Here is a 20,636-nt window from a genome sequence, read left to right as displayed (position 1 = left end):
ATGGATCAACGAGAGGTTCAAAGGCTGGCAAGGACAATTGGGTGCGGTGCTGGGGCCTTCCCCGTGTCCTACTTGGGCTTACCTTTAGGGTTTGGAATTCCATCGACTGCTCAATGGGATTTGGTGGTGGAAAGAATAGAGAGGAAGTTAGCTACGTGGAAGAAAAGGTATATCTCTATTGGGGGAAGAATTACCATTAATAAAAGCGGCACTCTCTAACATGCCGGTTTACTTCATGTCTCTCTTCAAAATACCGGTCAAGGTAGCATTGATGATTGAAAGATTACAGCGGAATTTCTTATGGGGATGGAGATAGTGAGTCAAAGAAGCTGAAACATCTAATTAATTGGGAGAAGGTGACCCAATCCAAAAGACAAGGAGGCCTGGGGATTGGGAAGCTCAGACTGCGAAATAAATCATTAGTCGGAAAATGGTTATGGAGGTATGGTGTGGAGAAAATGGCACTGTGGCACCGGGTAGTTGGATTGAAATATGGATCTGAATGAGGAGATTGGAACATTAAAAAACCACTGGGAGGGAAGGGATCAGGAGCATGGAAATCCATATGTTCTATTAGGGAAGGCTTCGAACAGGAAATACGCTACAAAGTGGGTAACGGCACGAATGTAAGATTCTGGTTAGACCTCTGGTGTGGTAAATCACTTCTGAGTACGGAATTCCCAAGATTATTCAGAATTGTAGTAAGTCTTGATGCAATGGTTTCAGATTATTTAGTAAGAGAAGGTCAGGGAGGCAAAGGCTTCTGGGATATACGTTTACGCCATAACCTCAAGGAGGAGGAAATCCATGACTTATAGAGGCTCTATCTGTTTTGGAGTCGACATACTACTCAAAGTTTAAGGAAGATGAGCGGATATGGATGCCGGCTTCCAACGGAGATTTCACAGAAAAATCCTTTTTCATAGTTTTAAATGCTGGACAACCATCACCAATCGGGCGAATTTGGAAATCTCTAGCCTCTCCGAGGGTGGATGCTTTTGGGTGGACATTAGTCCATAGGAAAATAAATACCTGTGATCGCTTGTAGAAAAGACACTTCAGCCTAGCAAGTATGTGCGTTCTCTGTCAGCAACATGAGGAAATGTTGCATCATCTTATCCTGCATTGCCCATATTCATACCGCCTGTGGATGAGAGTGGTAGGAGTTTTCGGTATATCCTGGGTATGTCCCGAATCTATTAGCTCTCTTCTCCTTGGGTTGCAATCCGGTCCCTTCAGTGACACAGGTGGAGCATTATGGTCGACCGTTCCTTACGCCATAACTTGGAACATCTGGAAGGAACGTAACAGACAGATATTTGAGGAAAAAAGCAAAACTTCTGGTCACCTGGCCTCAGACATTAAAGTGGAATTAGTCTCATGGACAAAGGCTAAGAAACGAATTCCATATGGGATGGGAGATCTTATAAGGAATTGGTGGTAAGTTATATGGGACAGAACAGTTAGAACCAAGCCTAAACCTAAATGGGTACCACCACCACTGGGGTGGTTGGAACTTAACTTTGACGGTTGCTCCCTCGGTAATCCAGGGAAGGCTTGTATAGGGGGAGTCATTAGAAATTCTAGCACTTCGATGGTTATGACTTTTTTTGGACCGGCTGGTATCTGTGATGCAAACAAAGCGGAATCAGGGCTCTCCCCTTCGGATTGCGATGGGCTTTCGAGAATGACCAACGCCCCTTAATTGTTGAAGGTGACTCTACCAATGGCGTAGCCTGGGCCTCTGGTTCCTCTAAGGGACTTTGGAAATTGTAGGAACTGGTTGGGGAAATATTGGATCTGATAAGGGTGCTTGATCCGAGGATTGAACATCGTAAGCTATCGACGAATGAGGTAGTTGATAGCCTAGCAAAGGCTGGAGCCCAAAGGGAAGAAATAGAAATAGCATCCTTTCTGTAAGCCCGCTTCAGGTTGCTGAAAGGAAGAAAGGAGTAGTTTACGATATTGTACTTTTCCTTACTTTTGTATCTTCGAATTGGCCTCGGGTATGCCCGTGCCTTTACTCTTTAATGTTTTGTAAAGCAGGGTGGGACTCCTGGTCTCGAATGCCATCTTAATATTAATGAAATACGTCATTCTTAAAAAAAGAAAAAAAAAAGACCCAAAAACCAAGTGGACCCAAAGCCCAAGTGCCGAAGTGAGCTCAAACATGAAAAAGCATCAAGTTGGCACTTACATGGATGACCATTGGACAAAATACTATGATAATCAGTACAAAAAAATTTCAAATATTTTTGAAAATGTTTTTATCAGATAGATCTCGTTCTTCTCTTGTCCGTAGAGCACAAGAACGTTGAAATCCGACAAGAAATGAGAGAGATATGATTTTCGGAACTCCGTGGGATCTCACAGAGCTTCGTGGAGGCTTCTGTTTGAAAATAAAAAAAGGCCAACGGCTACCGCGGAACTTCACAGGTAGCATCTTTACTAGCCGTTGGGGACCCAATAACGGCTAGTTCTGGGTCTTAGCTATATATATGAGCTTGATATGATTTTAACATAACTCTTAATGACCAAATATCTTCCCTAAGCTATGATTTACACTTGAGAACATAATTTTGGCATTCAAATCTCACCCAAACCTCTTGTGCCTCAATTTGGAGAAACATCTTTGAGAGTTTGGTTTAGGCTTTATCTTGTAATCTTTTAGAGATTCTCATTTGTGCTTTGTTGTGCCATCAATCCCTTCAAGAGGCTAAACTATTGTACTGTTCTTCGTCATTCTACAACATTGTAAAGGTGGAAAGGGCACCAATTTAAAATCCATTGGAGTTGGCAAGTGCTCGGAGACGCGGAGCCATCTTCGTGGGCGAGTGTTAAAGATGCAGTGCCATATTCATTGTATCAATAATCACATTTAGTGTATTGCCTCAAGGAGCCAAATTTGAGAAGAGTGGAGTAGGCCTTGGGTTTGAAGGCTGAACCACTTTAAATCTTGCATGCAATGATCTTCTCCTTCTTGGTGCACTCTCTCTATCCCTACTCTTTTATTTGTGCTTTCTTTGTGATTGAGATTATCTTATTCTTGAGTGATTTACTTGCATCACTTTAATTTGGGCATATACATCTTGCAAGTTAGCCAAATAATTTCTTAATCAAGCATTAACTAGGGATTTAATGATTACCATTGTTATTGTCTTAAAGTCAATCAATTTACCTTGATTAAGTAAACAAATAGTAACTAGGGATTAAAAATGGACTAATTAGTGTTGAGTGCCAAGTGTTGCTAATTAATCTACCATTGTTTAAGTTCTTAAAAGCAACACTATAAATCTTAATAGCACAAGTTTTTAAAAGGTAAAATTTTAGATGACAACCAATTCACCCCTCTTGGTTTCCATAGTTGGGATTTCACATATCTTGCTGGGCTGCTCCTGACTGTATTATCGAAAGACTACCCATGACGGGGATAAAAACACGCACTCCTTTGTGAAGGACCACATTCGCATAAATATGAATCTTGTAAAGGATCCTCTTAGGTTGCCTAGGGATATGCGACACCTCGTGTTCCAGTAAAAGGGGGTTGATGGGGACATCAACGAAGGAGGAGGATTCGAAGTTTACAAGCAAAGAAAGAATCGTGGGAAGGAGGACTGATTTTTGCATGAGAGATAGACGTTCACACATGCTACATATACCACATGTGTTGTGCCACATGTGCCACATGCCACACGACATGCGTATTGGGCGTCCACTCTATGTTGATGTTTTTCTTTTAGTTGTTTGTTATTTTCGTCATTTTATTCGTAGCCTACTTTTTAGGCATCAAATCTCATTCGTTTGGTGTGTTTTTGGTATTATTAGAACGGTTTTTTCAATTACCTATCTAATGGGCCCAAGATCACATGATTTGTATGTGATTTGAGCAAGTTATGAGTGTTTTTAAGAAGTGATATAGGTTTATTACGGGATTACCATTTTAGGTAAGTTTTAACTTTATTTAGTTTACTTTGGATTTGATGAATGGTTGAGATTAGTTGCTTAGGTTTTAAGTTATTTTCTAGGGTTTCTTTTCTTATAAATATGAAAGCAATGCCAGAGACTTTTGAATATTGAATAAGGAATTAACGTTTTTGCAAAAGAAGCAATTGAAGCATGAAACTCCTTCTCTTCTCTCTTCTTGGTGGCTTAGAGCCATTCTTCTCAATCCCCTCTCATCTTCTCACTTCTATTCTTCTCTCAAATCAGCCATAAACAAGTCATTAGTTCTTCAATTTTTTGTGTGTTCTTGAACCCTAAAATACAAGAACCCAAAATCCAAATGTCTCCTACATTGTTTAAGATCTCATCTTGGAACTTTGAAGGACTTTATTTGGGACTAAACCTCAGCCAAAACATCAAAGATCCATAGTTTTAAACCCCTTTTGCAGTCAATTGAAAATTCGAACCCTTTTCAACTCTTGAACACGTCTTCTTGGAAATTAATGGTGCAACGGCCATCAAAATTGAACACCAGGTCTGAAACTGGTTTCTTTTCATCTTTTAGATCATACCCTACGAGCAATCAGCCCTAAATCCCAAAATTACAGATCTTTCCAAACTACCAAAATACCCTTTTGGCCTAAATTGGACCGATTTGACCCCGTTTTGTTGCTGCTGAAATTCATTACTTTTTTTTCATAGGATTATTACTGATTTCTCATCAAAATAAGGTTTAATTCATAGGTTTTGGTACTGTTTAATTATTCTACTTGGTCGCACGTTTAAAACTCTGTTTTGGGCTAATTTTACCCTTAGCTAGTTACCCAAAGGACCCTTTAACTGTCGACTAATTTGTTTAAGGTTTATTTCATGCTAATTGTGTTTTTTCTCATTATTTAATGGAAAGTTAAGCCTCAATATTGCTGTTGTCCGCCAATTAATTCTGCCTTAAATCAACCCTAGTTAACCAGTAGGTGTCTTTAGCCTCTTAAGAGTTAGCCCTAAACTTTCCTAGAACCCATTATCTCATTAGGAATGTAGGATTTTCCCTCGTTTAGGTATTGTCCTGCATCAAGGGTGCTACATCCAAAGGTAAGGAGTTGGCACTATACCTCAATCACTTCGAGGATGCATGTAAAGACAAAAACTGTCTTAGTACTCAAAGGTAAAGAAGAGTCTGGAGGTACAAGCCTGTACCTCCCCAAATACAGCTGTTATTGGAGTTCAGTGACCTCGTTCCTGGCAATCTATCTCGACTCCTTCTACTACATGATATTCAACGTTGCTTCAAGTTGACCACATTTACCTCGCTATCATGTGAGCTCTACTGGGTACAAGGACTTACATTGACAGGTTTTAGACTTGTTGAAGAAGGGATACATTCAACAAAGCACGAGCCTTTCTAACTCCTAAGAAAGATGGGGCGTGAAGAATGTGCATTGATGGGCGTGCCATCAACAAAATAATTGTCAACAATAGGTTTCTCATACCTAGACTCGATTACATTTTAGAGGTGTTGAATGGCGCCTGCTTGTTCTCCAAGATCGATCTCAATGGTTAGGATCATCGGATTAGAATAAGGCCTTGCGACGAATGGAGGATTGCCTTTAACTCGTGAGGGTCTATATTAGTGGTTGATCATGCCCTTTGGTTTATTTGATGTACCCAGTACCTTTATGCGTGTGATAAATCAATAAGTATGACCATTCATAGGCAAGTTCGTCGTCGTGTATTTTGATGATCATTTATAGTAAGGATCCTAATGAGTATATACCCCACATGTAGAAAGTCTTCAAAGTCTTAAGGGAGAATAAATTGTTCGCTAATATCAAGAAATGCGTATTTACGATAGATAGCCTAACCTTCTTGGGATATATTGTGTCGGCACAGGGCACTAAAGTTCCATTGGACTCCGGAGGCTGACCTCATTAAGACCAAGATGATGAACGCTCGGATTTAAGTAAGGTCTTCGAGGTCGATTGTGACACCTCTGAGGTAGGCATTGGAGTTGTCCTTAGTCAAGAGGGGTGCCCTGTGGGTTTCTTTAGCGAGAAGCTGAATGACGCTCAGTTGAGGTACTCGATGCTGAATTTTATGCAGTTGTTCAAGCTCGCAAGAATGAGAAACACTACCTAGATTCAATGAATGTTCGTGCTTAACTCCGACCATGAAGCATTGCACTAAATACTTTAAATAAGCATCATGCTAAGTGGTTCACCTTCTTGTAGAGTGTACAGTCAACCAACTACACAAAGCAGGGGTTCAGAATTGCGCGACAGATGCCTTGAGTAGGATGATGTATTCGCTTGTGATTGTAAGGCCAATAGTTGTCTCATTCAACTCCTTTAGAGATCAATATTAGACTGATCCATTTTTCGGTCCTATTTAGGAGTCATGTCAGTCGACATGTGTCGATCCTAGCTCAACTTTTGTTGTCCATGATAGTTTTCTATTTCACAACACTCGCTTGTGCATTCCTTATGGATCGTTATGTGAGAGCCTTATTCAGGAGATCCATAATGGAGGGTTGAGAGGCCATTTTGGTCAAGCGAAGTCCCTTGCTCTGGTTGAGCAACGATACTTTTGACCATGGTTAAAAAATGTGACGTGATACAATGCAGGACGTGTCAGTCTTTCAAAGACAGGCCAAAAACACAGGTTTGTAGTCCTCGTTGCCAATTCCTAGTAGACCTTGGGTGGATGTTGGTATGGACTTTGTTATAGGTTTACCCTAAACTACTAGGAAATTTGAATTTGTCTTTGATGTAGTTGAGAGATTCTCCAAAATATCTCACTTTATTCCATGTTAGAAAACGTTCGATGCGTCACACGTGGCAGAGTAATTCCTTAGAACGTTCGTCCGTCTACATGGAATTCCTAGGTCGTTCATTCCTGATAGGGACACTAGGTTCATAGGTCATTTTTGAAGAACCTTATGGAGAAAAATGGAGACCACACTTCAATTTAGTAGTTCCTACCATCCCCAAATAGATGGGCAAACGGAGGTGGTCAATCATAGCTTGGGAAACTTACTAAGATGAGACCACACTTCAATTTAGTAGTTCCTACCATCCCCAAATAGATGGGCAAACGGAGGTGGTCAATCATAGCTTGGGAAGCTTACTAAGATGTTTAGTGGGTGAGAGACCTCACCAATGGGACTTGGCTATGCCTCAAACGGAATTTTCCTATAACAGTTCCGTCAGTGGTTCCACTGGAAAGTCACCCTTTGAAACCATCTATGGATTTCCCATACCCCATTTATTTGACCGCACCCATATATCTTACTCCGGTCAGAGCAATGTTGAGGCCGAGGATCTCGTTCATCTTATAAAGCAAGTACAACAAGAGGTGTTGGAGTAGTTGCTCGCAAGTAATGAAAAGCAAGGAAGCAGGAAACACTACTCAAAATGGGGAATCACATTTCCCGAGACGCGATTCCGAAGCAGGAAACGTTTTGATTCCTCAATTTTTGGGAAACCGGTATCCGATTCGTGGGAAATGCATTTCCTGGAAATGGGAAGTGCGTTTTGGTGTTTAGGTGTTTAGGGGAAACACATTTTGAATTAACGGGAATCACGTTTTGTATTTCTTGGGAATCTTCTACCCTCCTTGTCTCTTGTTGGTTGTCTTCTCTTCCTCTTTCCTCCTTAGTAATTACATGTAAAGTCATTTTTATTGTCCATTTACGTAAGATTAACATGTAAATAAGAGAATACCCCCCCCCCCATTCGAATCTATTAAAAATAGTTTCAAGACCCAAATCTAAAATGATAAAAGCCAACTTCCCAGTTCTAGTACAAAATTCGAAAAATACGGGTCGGATCAAAATCTTTACTTCCAAAGGATGGGGTATTTTTCCAATTTGAAAAATTCATAATTTCTATCATGTCCAAACCTTATTAAATCCCAAAAGTCCAGTAAAAAATCTCATAATTTGGTCTCTAAATTTTTTTTATCTTGTCAGGCACTGGTCAACGCAAGCATTTCAGCTGATAGTGATTTTCCTTTAAGTAAATGTTGGATCGTTTAATTTTTGAAAAATTGTAACAAATATTATCAGAGAAGACCGAGATGGTCAGTACAAGGATGAGCTAAATATTGGATCGTTTAATATAAAATGTTTTGTTAATATTTGGTTCATATAATTATCTATAATATTTTTATATTTTTTTAATATTTTAAAAAAAAATTGACTATTAAAAAAATTCTCGGACCCTTCCCGCTTCCCACCTTCCTAAGAGCCTTCGCTTCCGCTTCGTGCTTCCTGCTTCCTGCCTTGGCAACATTGATGAAAAGTACAAGGGAGTTGTAGACAAGGTTTCCTCTGTCGAAAACGAAATTTTGGTGGCAATTTCGGTGTAAGTCTTATAATTTCAGTTTTGGTTTTAAATTTCGGTCCCGGACGAATCCAAAATTTTGAACTTTGTATAGGAGACCATGGTTGCAGATCAACTTCAAAGCGCATACCTTTAGTGTAGGAGACTTTGTGACAACTTACATCATACATAAGCGATATCTAGTTGGAGTCGACGACAAGTTGAAGAAGAAGAAGTACGTGCCATATCCTGAAGTGGTTGGGTCCTAACGCTTATCTATTGAACATCCCTGAGGATGTCTTGACTTCTTCTATCTTCAACGTTGCTGATCTCTGCCTATTTGACCGGGATCTGCAAAAGCCAATTGACATTGCTATGATACCTTTCCGAGCTAGCCCATCCATCAGGAACGAGATCGGGGACATTATGGACATCAGGACAATAGACACTTTCGCAGATCACATCCACAATATCCTTTTCATTGATGAGACCGTCTGTTGACAAAGTGCACCTGGATCGATGAGGCTGAGTTGTGCCGACTCTGAGGACTTATTCCAGCACGTTACAGATGTTTACTCGACTGAATCGAGTTATTCCCACCTAGGGAGAGCTGATGTTATCAAGTCTTGATGACATGCCATTTTCATTCACATTCCATTTATTTAGTTTCTATTTGTGTGTTAACACTTTCTATTTTTGGATCCTAGATATGGGGGTTGTCCTAGTACCCACATCATCTCATCATGTGCCATACCCTTGGCTGAGTAGTATTTCTTTCTTATTGGTTGTTAGGAAGCACCCCCCCCCCCCCCCCCCCCCCCCCAATCCACCCCCACCAAAAATAATAATAATAATATTAAAACAAAATAAAAATAAATAAAGAAAAAATTTAATATCAGTCGCAAGAGGGGAATTTTCCCCACTTTGACACAAAAGGGGAACCCCCGGCACAACATAGGCCTTCTTCCTCCCTTCTATCCTTTCTCTTCTTCTCTTTATCTTTCTTTTTTATCCCTTCTTTCTCCTCCTTACCTTTCCCCTGTCATGTGTCCTCCTTACCTTTCCTCTCAATATCTTTATTCTTTCTCCTCTTCTTTTCTCTGTATCCTTTTCTTTCCCTATCATCCCACGGTTTCCCCCCCTCATATAACCGTGTGACTAGGCAGCACATCACGACGACTGCCCAGCCCCCTTCCCTTTGTGAGCTTTCCCTCTTCCTCCTTGCTGTTCTTTGCTATTTATAGGATTGTTTCGGCGATCTACATGATGTTCTTCTCCCAACAGCCGCCTTTTCCTTTTCGTGGCGCCTCCACTCTCTCATTTCTCTATACCATCATTCGGCTTATTCCCTTTTCACGGCTCATCCACTCTCTTCTTTCTCTTTACCATTATTTGGCTGATAACCGTGTTGGTTACAACCCTTCACCTTACTGCTACTTCAGATCTTTACAACATCACTGTCCAAGTTGTACACGAGGATCTTTCTCCACCCTGGGTAGACCTATCGCTTGTAATTTCTGCCCTTGGACAGATTGAGGCTTTCAGGCTTCTCCCCCATCCTCTTCGACCTCTGACATGTTACATTCGGACCGATAAGCTGAATTTTTATCGAGTGAGATCTTTTCTCTTACCATTTTCAGTCTTATAGATCCCATCTTGAGTTACCTATTGCTTTGAATCCCTCTAACTACTCTAGCCTCGTTATCCCATTTGCTAGATGATTTGTGGGCCTTAGTGATACCTTTAATTTGATTTTTGTCTTGCATTCAGACCTATATTCATTGTAGCCATAGATATACATTGTTTGTCTCCGATGTGAATTGCTATTATTAATGCATGCTTGAGAATGATTTTAAGCCCATTATTGAGTCATCTTAACAACTAACATAAAGTAAGCATTATAGGCAGATTTGATTATGTCTGAACCTTCTAATCTGACTTTTGGAACTGGTTTGGGCTACTTTAATTGCAAGATTAACTCATTACACTCCTAAGGTTCTTTGAAATTACCTGGAACCTAAGTTATAAATTCCGTTTTGTTAGCCATTTCGTTTTGGTGACCGGAATGGAACGTTGCGGTGTTTCGTTCGAAACTTTTCATTATGCTATGACAAGAGAAATTTTTTTAATAGTTAAAAATGTGAAAAAAACAGAAATTGTTAGAAAAATATAAGAAACAATTAAATCAACAAAATATGTCAAAGATCCAACATTTACTTAAATAAAAATCACTATAAGCTAAAATGCTTGTGTTAACCAGTGCCTGACGAGATGGGAAAATTTTAGAGACCAAATTATGTAATTTTTTTATCGGACTTTTGGGATTTTATAATTTATGTACATGATAGAATTTATGAATTTTTAAAATTGGAAAAATACCCCATCGCTTGGAAGGTAAGATTTTGACTTGACCCATTTTTTTTGAATTTTGTACTAGAACTGGAAAGTTGACTTTTTATCCTTTTAGATTTGGGTCTTGAAACTATTTTTAATAGATCCAAATTGGGGTATTCCCTTATTTACATGTAAAAATGGACAATAAATAGTAAAGACATTTACTTAAATGACTTTACATGTAAATACTAAGAAGAAAAGGGAAGTAGAAAAGAGAAGCAAGAAGAGGAAACGAGAAAAGACCAAAAAAAAAAAAAAAAGTGGGGAATTCCGGACAAAACAGGGCATTCCGCTTGTTTCGTCCTGAATTCCGGATTTCGGGGGAATTCCGGCTGGAACGATCGGAATCTAGACCGGAACGGAATATTTGGTCGTTCCATCCCGACTTTTGAACCGGAACAGGAATTCCGGCCTGAACGGAATGGAATTTACAACTTAGCCTAGAACCCCTGGGTTCGCTCCATATTCTCTCCGCCCATGGTTCTCTCTCCTTTCCTCCCTCTTCTCGTCCTCCTCTTTCCCATTCTTCCCCCTCCCTGCTCTTTCTCTTGGCCGACCAGGAGCCCAAGGCTGCAACTGACACCTCTCTAAGTTCTCTCTTCCTTCCCTCTTTCTCCCTTCTCCCTCCACCCCTCGATCCCCTCCTTGCCCATTGTTGTTGCTCTTGCTACAACTATTTTCGCCTATTCTTGATACTTCCTATTGCTATTTCAGCTACTGTCTCTTCCTTTCTTTTCTCAGCTCCCTCATACAGCTAACCACAGCTGTATCATCAAAGATGTATCTTCAGCCCCCCTTATTTTCCCCTTTCTTGTTGCTTAAATCTGTTGTGTTTTTACAACCTTCCTGTGCTTTCTTTCTCTGGATCTAACTACTGTTACAACAGTCTACTTTCCCTTGCTGTTGCCTACTGAAGTTATCCCCTCTTCCCAACCCCTCCCCTCCATTTCTCACTCTCCTTGTGGCTGGAACAACCCCTTTATTGATCAATGATGTGGCTATTGCTCTAGCACTTCTTGGAGACTCCTACACGAATATCAAGGCCGAAGCCCTGCACAACAAAGGTAAAGGTTTCCTCACACCCGTACTTCATCACAACTTGATTTATTGCCCTATTTGAGCTTCAACCATTAGATTTACGGCACTATTCATCATGACCATTCCATCTTCATTTCCCTATCACCGTACCGTTTTACTTATCTACATTTATTCCATTACCCCTAGCTTTTTGGGCTATAGGTAGGCAATTTATGATAGATCAGTTTGTTGGACGGATTTGCTAGACCCTAGTTATTATTGATTATAGATCTGCTTTCTTTTATTTTGATTATATTGTTTGCAACCTACTTGGCTGAATTAGTTTTGTTAATTTAATGAAAGATTTCAAAGGCTATGATTGTTTATGAAAACCTTAGGCTGATTTAATTATTATTTTTCATTTAGGATTGCTATTACTATTAACTTGAACTGGAAACCATTACTTTGCTCCTATCAGAGTTAGGTTTGCATCATATTTTTTCAATACTAAGTTACTAACTATGATTTGTGGACACAGACACGAGTGTCGGACACGGTAAACTCCAAAAAGTTAGAAACGGGGACACGGCTAAAATAGAAAGTGCATATAATTATGAGTTATGGGCACGGATTTGTGTACCGAGTGTCGACACGAATAAGAGGTATCTGACATGGCAACCCCTAAAAATCTAGAAATAGTGTCACACTCATACACATACATGCATATAAAGTTACTAACACGGCTAGCAGTACATTTAAAAGTGTCTAAAGTAGTGTCGACACATGTGGACACGGGTGTCGTGTCGGACCTGATACGACACGTGTGTCGGCAATAAATTCAAAGTTTCGGCCAAATCATAGGTTACTAACCCTATGATTTACTTTTTTAAAGCTGGGAAAATATATTTGAATCATTTTGAAGAAACCATTCTTTTGCTATGTTACTCTGCAGATTGTCATGCCGACAATGGGTTGGAGATGGTTACTTGCCCTGTCTTCTCTACCTGCACTGGTCCTCCTCCTATTTTATCATGTTGTGCCTGAGTCGCCAAGGTACCTATGCACGAAAGGCAGAACAACTGATGCAATACATGTCTTGGAGAAAATAGCTAAAGTGAACAGAAGGAGCCTCCCTCCTGGCTTGCTTGTTTCTGATCACAGAATGGAACTTGATGGAAAATCTATTTCATTGGAAGATACTCATTTACTCTCCATAGAAAGCCATGAAACCACCGCTTTGGAGAATATTGAATCTGACACGAGAGGCTTTACTTCATTGTTTATGCTCTTTTCACCAAAATTAATTAGATCAACTCTCCTCCTATGGGTTGTATTCTTTGGGAACGCATTTTCATATTATGGCCTTGTCTTGCTGACATCTGAGCTAAGCAATAGGAATAGTCAATGTACATCAAATTCCTTGCAATCGGAATACTCCAAGGATGCCAATCTCTACAGGGATGTTTTTATCACTAGTTTTGGAGGTAGGCTTATGTAAATATGTGCTTTTCAAACTATGAACTTATGAGAATTTGTTTCTGCCAGAAGGATGTTTTTGTCCCTCTTTCTCTCTCTATTTGAATAAAGCCAAGAACTGTTTGATTTGTACTTGTTTCCAGAGATTCCCGGGCTTCTGTTATCAGCAGCAGTTGTGGACAGGGTGGGTCGCAAGCTTTCAATGTCAACTATGTTTATTTTAGGATGCATTTTCCTTCTGCCTCTTGTATTCCATCAGCCGGCGGGTATGACAACTGCTCTTCTGTTTGGAGCACGCATATGTATTACAGGAACCTTCACAGTTGTATATATTTATGCCCCAGAGGTTAGTTGTTGAGTTCATTAGACTTCATATGATGTTACCTTCCTTGAGAATCTTCTTTTATTTCAAGGCATTTTATTAGTAATTTAGTTGTATCCTTCATTAGGCCCCTGGAATTTATAATGCTTATATATATATATATATATATATATATATATTAGTATTGTTTTCGGTAGTAATACATCACAACCTGAAACTGAAGTAGATGAAAGTGGCAAGGTATGTGGGAAATTTTGGACTCATTAGAAAGATAAAAAGGGCTATGATATGCTACAACTAAACTATGAATGAAGGCATTGATATGAATAAAGAGTCGCAGACACTATTTATCTCAGTTAATGACATGGAGATGTGGATTTTCTGGAATTTTAGAAAAGCTGATAATATCTCGGGAAGGTTGTTATACCTTGAAGAAAAATGGGCTACAATTATTATTTTTTGTTTTTAGATGAGTGCCCGCAATGGCGGAGCCTCGTGCACTGGGCCACCCTTTTTTCCTTTATTTCTCATACCCAATTCCATTAGGCCAGTGCCAAGGAGCTTTCATGTGTTCAGTTGTTGCATGTTCTTTCTCTTTTGTGTTTTTCTAATCTATGTGCAAGCATTTTTATTGGATTTTTGTTTTCTGTTATTCTATCACTATAGATATACCCTACCTCAGTCAGGACAACTGGTGTTGGAGTTGCAAGTGCAGTGGGAAGAATTGGTGGGATTTTATGCCCTCTTGTGGCAGTCGGCTTGGTACATGGCTGTCATCAAACTACGGCAATTTTGCTATTTGAATTTGTACTTGCCCTTTCGGGTCTTGCAGTTTCACTCTTCCCATTTGAAACCAAGGGCCGTGAACTGAGTGACACTGTTGGTTCAACCTAAGATGATGTAATATAACTTAACCTGCCAACATCTCCATGCCTCATCAGGATCTGTTGTACTTCATGTCAAGGTTGCTTCACTCGCTGCTCACTATGCAGGTGAAACCTTGTACAAAATTCAATGCCTTTCTTTTCTATTTTACTTTGTTTGTTCTCACACTTCTATGACTACCTTTGTTGTCTTACTAGGGTTACTCATCCGGGGGAAATTGGATTTGTTTGTGGGATAAGGAACTGTGCAAAGATACCAAGAACTTAACACATTGGAGGTTGCTACATTGTACACATGAAATATATCAAATCACAAATCCATGTTTGTGTGGGTATGAATAGATACACATGCAGACATGCACACACAGATTTGGGCATATCTTAAATGCCGTCATTTTTTACATGTAGAGAAGTTCATACATACAAATGTATTTGTAGTTGTACATCCATTTATAAATGAATGTGATGTAGATTTCATTGCTCTCATGGTGTTGTGAGGATCCTTAACCTTTCCAGATTTTCTAATGTTTTTGGGAATAACTAATTTGTGTTGCTTTTCGAAGGTCAAGAACATCACTGAGTTTCATGAACAATGCTGTCGTTTCATCTGTCGAACTTGCTGTCTCAATTTTTCATTTTCTTTCAGAATTAGAATGTCACAAATAGAATTATTTATCCATTAAAAAGACAATTAGAATTACTCATCACATCTTATAATTTACTTCATCAAATGATTTTCCTACAAGTAATGCACTACTACTCAATCTGAGTTGCAGATTTCATTATGCTTTTACTTTCACAAAAATCCATAGTTTTATGAAAAAAGCATATGAGTATAATTTATGTTTGTTAGCCTTATACCTGCCCATTCACATTCAATTCGTATGGAGGAAAGGGGAAAGAGAAGAAAACAACGAAGAAATAATAGAGAGAAGAATACGTGATGGTTGAAGTTCAACCCCATGATCAACATGCTTTACATAGTAGTGAAGTTCTCTTAAATCAACGGAAACTAACTTAACTCTTAACAATGGCTATTTATTCATAGGACTTCTTTTTGTTGTCATCTCTTCAGTACTTATTTTAGGAGTATTATTCCAAAGAATACGAGTAGGCTTGACCTCCCTATTAAATATTAATGACCCAGGCAATTCATCCGAGACCAGGCTTTGCCAAAGTCCATCCCGTTAGATAATTTTGACCTTCCGATATAAATTTTCTTACTGTATGGACAAGTTGGATTTATTAATGTTTTTCGCCAACCATCATTTACAAGCCACCAACTGAAGCGTTAGGATTGTTCAAATTAGTTGTGTCTAAGCCACAAATCTTCATTGCAAACAAGGCATGCATATGGTGACAGATTGGTATTCTAGAGGTGGGTGAGTTGTAGATGAGATGCAAGACAGAAATTCCATAAATTATACTGTCCTAACCATTTTGATCATGATCCTTTTCCTGTGGACTGTGAACCGTTGGCCATTTCTGTTTAACCATTCATTTGCGAGTAGAATTGTGACTTAGGTCAAGTTAGGTTAAACTTTTGAGAAGCAATGATTTGGATTTGACCTGAATTAAACTCAATTACCAATTACAACCTCAACTCTATAAACTTGAAAAGTTGGACATTCATTTTCGAGGCACCCAATTGCATGGTTTGTTCAATCCGTGTAGTTTTAGCCTCTGGTGAATCTCTGGTCAACCTCTGGACCGGTTCCAATCACTGCAATCTGCACTTTTACCATGTAGTTGTGGACGTTCGGCGAGCCACAGCTTGTGTAGGTTTCACTTAGAGTTGAATTTATTTTTTTGTGGTAAAAAATATTTAGAAGCCCCAAAGCTAAATGAGGATAGACCCAAAAACAACTGCTCAGCAGCAGCAGCAGCAAACATAATCTCTTCAAGTTCCTACAGGGGTTTCAGAACCACCACTGCGTGCTTTGGAAATTAAGGCCTCTTTTGAAAACCAATCTGCTGGCTAATTATCTGAGAATCGCAAACCTGAAGGTGGAAGAGAGCATTCTTACAGTTTTATCAGAGGCGACCAAAGTTGCCAATGACATATTGTTCGAATGGAATTCAAACACAACTTGAGAGTCCTATCTCTAGGTAAAACCTTGTATAACAATCTGTTCACCCAATTGAATTCCTTCCCAAAGAGCTAAAATCAGCCATACAGCTGTGGCCTTACTCTTTCATGAGGGTAGAATCTGCTCCTACTCTCAAAGTACTTATTGTAGGGGAAAAAAGGTTTCCATGTTTTACAGGCAAGATTCTCAACCTCCTTTATATTCATTAACCCTATGCACTTTTAATCAAAATAGCAGCATTTAAAACTTCCAGCTGAAGCTCCATTAGCAGATTATTTTACCAAGTTGAGAAAGTGCATAGATACATTGTCTGTGGAATCTGTGATTCCTCTCCTTTCACAAGTTCTTTTATGTAGAAGGTGAATTATTAACATTAGATTTTGTGGGTGCTCTTCTCCTTGAACTTAGATAACCTAGTGATGCAGCTAACTGCAAGGGAAGTAATATCCATCAGAAAATGACAGGATAATAGGATAAAATAAATATGCAAAATACCTGTTACTGTTTGTACGATAGAGAACAGGAAAAACTCACAGGGAACATCAGAAACTACAAAGTTACATCTTCTATATTATCTGAGGATTATTGTGTACTCCATACACATTATTATATACAGAGGTCCAAAATACCGTGGCAGACGGACCTTGTAAACCTTCTGCTGATGTCATCAATATGGCTTGTATTGGCTTGATTCTGTTAAAGAGGAGAAGAGGAGATGAGAGTGAGAGAATGAGTGAGTTGGAGATGAGCTCCCCCTCACTTATGTATTTATATAAAAGAGAACAAGAGTACAAAGACCATATTTGCCTTAGGCACATATACACTTCTAACACTCCCTCTCAAGCTGCAATGTAGATATCATACATTCCTAGCTTGTTACAAATATCATTTCGCGTAGCTTTAATCAAGGACTTGGTAATAACATCAGCTAGGTGATCCATCCACTGATCGAGTAAAGGAAACACATATTTTGCCCTTTTGTGTTCTCTGACGTATGAAATTACAGTCTACCTCTATGTGCGGGGTTCTCTCATGAAATATAAGATTGGTAGCAATGTGAATAGCAGCCTTATTGTCACAATAAAGCTAGCTGGGAATGATGAGGAGAAGCCAATCTCAAATAGGAGAGAGCGCAACCAGATAAGCTCTCCACTCGTATGTGACATGGCTCAATATTCTGCTTCTGCGCTTGACTTAGAAACTTTATCTTGTTTCTTCGCCACGACACTAAGTTAGCCTCAACAAAGGTACAATATCCAGTGGTGGATCTCCTATCTGCTAGTGACTCTGCCCAATCTGCATCACAAAATCCTTCCAACTTCTCATGCTCATGCTTCTTGAATAGCAGGCATTTCCTGGCGCGCTTTTTAGGTAGTGAAGAATATGAATCACAGCTGCTCAATGGGAGGTACGTAGCTTACTAAAAAACCGGCTAACCACGCCCATTGCATATGAGATGTCTGGGCAAGTAATTGTGAGATAAATGTGCTTCCCAACTAGTCTTTGGTACCTGCCAGAGTCATCAAACAAGTCTCCCTCATCTGAAAGCAGCTTTGTATTTGGGTCCTTGGGAAAAGCAGCTGGTTTCATACCCCCAAGGTTTTAAATTTCGGTTTCGGTGTGGGTTTCGGCCACCACCGAAACCGAAATGTTTCGGTTTCAGGCCGAAATCATGTAAAAATATGATTATGATTTCGTTTATTTTTTTTAATTTCGACCGAAATGTCTAAAATTTCGGCTATTTTGGTGGAAATTATAACATTTCGTTGTGCATTTTTAAAATTTTGGTTGAAATTTTGTAAAAAGGTCCAAAAATGAAATTTCAAACAACATTTCGGCGACATTCCAGCGAAATCTTGTAAAGAAACGATATGTGAATTTTCGTATTGTGCCGAAACCGAAATATTTTGGCCGAAACGAAACATTTCGGCCAAAATTTAAAACCTTGCGTACCCCCATTGAACCTTTCTCATCCAACAGATCTAGCACATACTTCCTCACACTTCTTTGACTAACTTTGTTGTCTTAATAGGATTACTAATCTTTAGAGAACTGGATTTGTTTGTGGGATAAGGAACTGTGCAAAGATACCAACAACTTAACACATTGGAGGCTGCTACATTGTACACATGAAATATATCAAATCACATATCCATGTTTGTGTGGGTGTGAACAGGCACATGTAGACATGCACACACAGATTTGTGCATGTCTTAAATACCGTCATTTTTTTATATGTTGATAAGCTATGTGCATACCTTTTTTTTTGAAATGGTATGCATGTTGGTTTACATGTGAGAAGTTCATACATGCAAATGTATTTGTAGTTGTACATCTATTTATGAATGAATGTGATGTAGATTTCATTGCTTTCGTGACGTTGTGAGGATCCTTAACCTTACAATTTTTTCTATTGCTTTTCGAAGGTCAAGAACATCACTGTTTTTCATGAACAATCCTGTTGTTTCATCGTCTGGACTTGCAGTCTAATTTTTTCATTTTCTTGCACTATTAGAATATGACAAATAGAATTATTTACCGCATCTTATAATTTACTTTATCAAATGATAATCTTAAAAGTAATGTACTTCTACTCAAAAAATGAGCTGCAGATTTCATTGTGCGTTTACTTTCACAACAGATGAGTATAATTTATTTTTGTTAGTCTCGTAACATCCTCCATTCACATGCAATTAGTATGAAGGGAGAAAGAGAAAAGAACAAGGAAGAAAAAATAGAGGAAAAGAATTTGTGGTGGTTTAAGTCCAAACTTATGATCCACATGCTTTATACAGTAGTGAAGTTCTCTTAAATCAACGTAAACTAACTTAACTCTTAAAAATGGCTATTATTCATAGGAATTCTATTTGTTTTATCTCTCTAGTATTTATTTTAAGAGTGTTATTCCAAAGAATATGAGTAGACTCGACCACCCTATTAAATATTAATGACCCAGAAATTGCATCTGAGGCCAGGCTTTGCCAAAGTCCATCTCATAAGATAATTTGACCCTCTGATCAATGGAAATTTGTCTCACTGTATTGACAAATTGGATTTATTATTGTTTTTCATGAACCAATCATTTACAAGCCGCCAATTGAGGGGTTAGGATTGTTCAAAAGGGGAGGCATTCAAAAATGGCCCATTCACAATGGGCCCCAACAATTACAATTAGATTGTTTAGACAATTGAATGGGTGTTTCCCACATGTAACTTTGCATTTATCTGGTATTCTTTATTGCTGAGCACCATATTATTCCTCTTGTTTTATGAAAATTGCATTTCTTTTTAAATATTTATTACATGATTTTAACATTTTTTTATGATTTATGCCTTCTGTGACTTTCATACTTAAACACCACCAAGTGTCCTAACAATGGCTCCGTGATGGCTATTCCCAACACACCCATCACAATACCATTTCACTTTTCGTGATCTTGGGATTGGCTCAGTTGAAACAATTACTTGCATGCTCTTATCCCAAAAATGTTAACAAGAAAAAAAGAAAAAAGAAAATACTTGCTAGGTACAGTCAGCCTATACTAGTTGTCTAAACCATAAATCTTCATTGCACACAAGGGCATGTGTATGGGGACAGACTGATATTCTAGAGGTGGGTGAGTTGTAGATGAGATGCAAGACAGAAATTCCATAAATTAGACAGTCCTAACCATTTGTTCATGAACCTTTTCCTGTTGAATGTGAACCATTGGCCATTTCTGTTTAGCCATCCATTTGCCAGTAGAATTGCAGCTTAGGTCAAGTTATGTTAAACTTTTGATCAGAAGTGATTTGGATTTGACCTGAACTGAACCCAATTACCAATTAAGAACTCAACTCTATAAACTTGAAAACTTGGACATTCACTTTTCAGGCACCAATTACATGGTTTGTTTGATCAGTGTAGTTTTAGCCTCTGGTGAATCTCTGGTCAACCTCTGGGCCGGTTCCAATCACTGTAGTCTGCAGTTGTACCATATAGTTGTGGACATTGGGTGAGCCGCGACTTGTGGAGGTCTCACTTAGAGACGGATTTTTTTGGTGGTACAAAATATTAACAAGTTCCAAGGCTAAACCATGATAGAGCCAAAAACAACTGCTCAGCAGCATTATCAGCAGCGAACATAATCTCTTCAAGATCCTTCACAGGGGTTTCAGAACCAGCACTGTGTACTTTGGAAATCAAGCCCTC

The 20,636-nt window shown here is 39.0% G+C and overlaps 1 protein-coding gene across 1 annotated transcript in view; it reads left to right on the top strand.

Annotated features, from left to right (window-relative positions):
- Positions 1-14,840, top strand: part of NIAP (Major facilitator superfamily protein) — a 48,815-nt gene extending 33,975 nt beyond the window's left edge. Inside the window, exons 4-7 of the mRNA XM_077366364.1 lie at positions 12,625-13,156; positions 13,292-13,494; positions 14,137-14,462; positions 14,553-14,840. Of these exons, the coding sequence (XP_077222479.1) occupies positions 12,625-13,156; positions 13,292-13,494; positions 14,137-14,364 (963 nt within the window). The 3' untranslated portion in view covers positions 14,365-14,462; positions 14,553-14,840. The remainder of the gene's footprint in view (positions 1-12,624; positions 13,157-13,291; positions 13,495-14,136; positions 14,463-14,552) is intronic.
- The last annotated feature ends 5,796 nt before the right edge of the window (positions 14,841-20,636 follow it).

The sequence above is a fragment of the Tasmannia lanceolata genome, unplaced genomic scaffold (assembly GCF_043159265.1).
Source record: "Tasmannia lanceolata isolate RefF3 unplaced genomic scaffold, GAP_Taslan_0.1 ptg000023l, whole genome shotgun sequence".
Classification (NCBI taxonomy): Eukaryota; Viridiplantae; Streptophyta; class Magnoliopsida; order Canellales; family Winteraceae; genus Tasmannia; species Tasmannia lanceolata.
The sequence above is the reverse complement of the archived record's forward strand: the minus strand, read 5'-3'. Positions and strand labels throughout refer to the sequence as shown.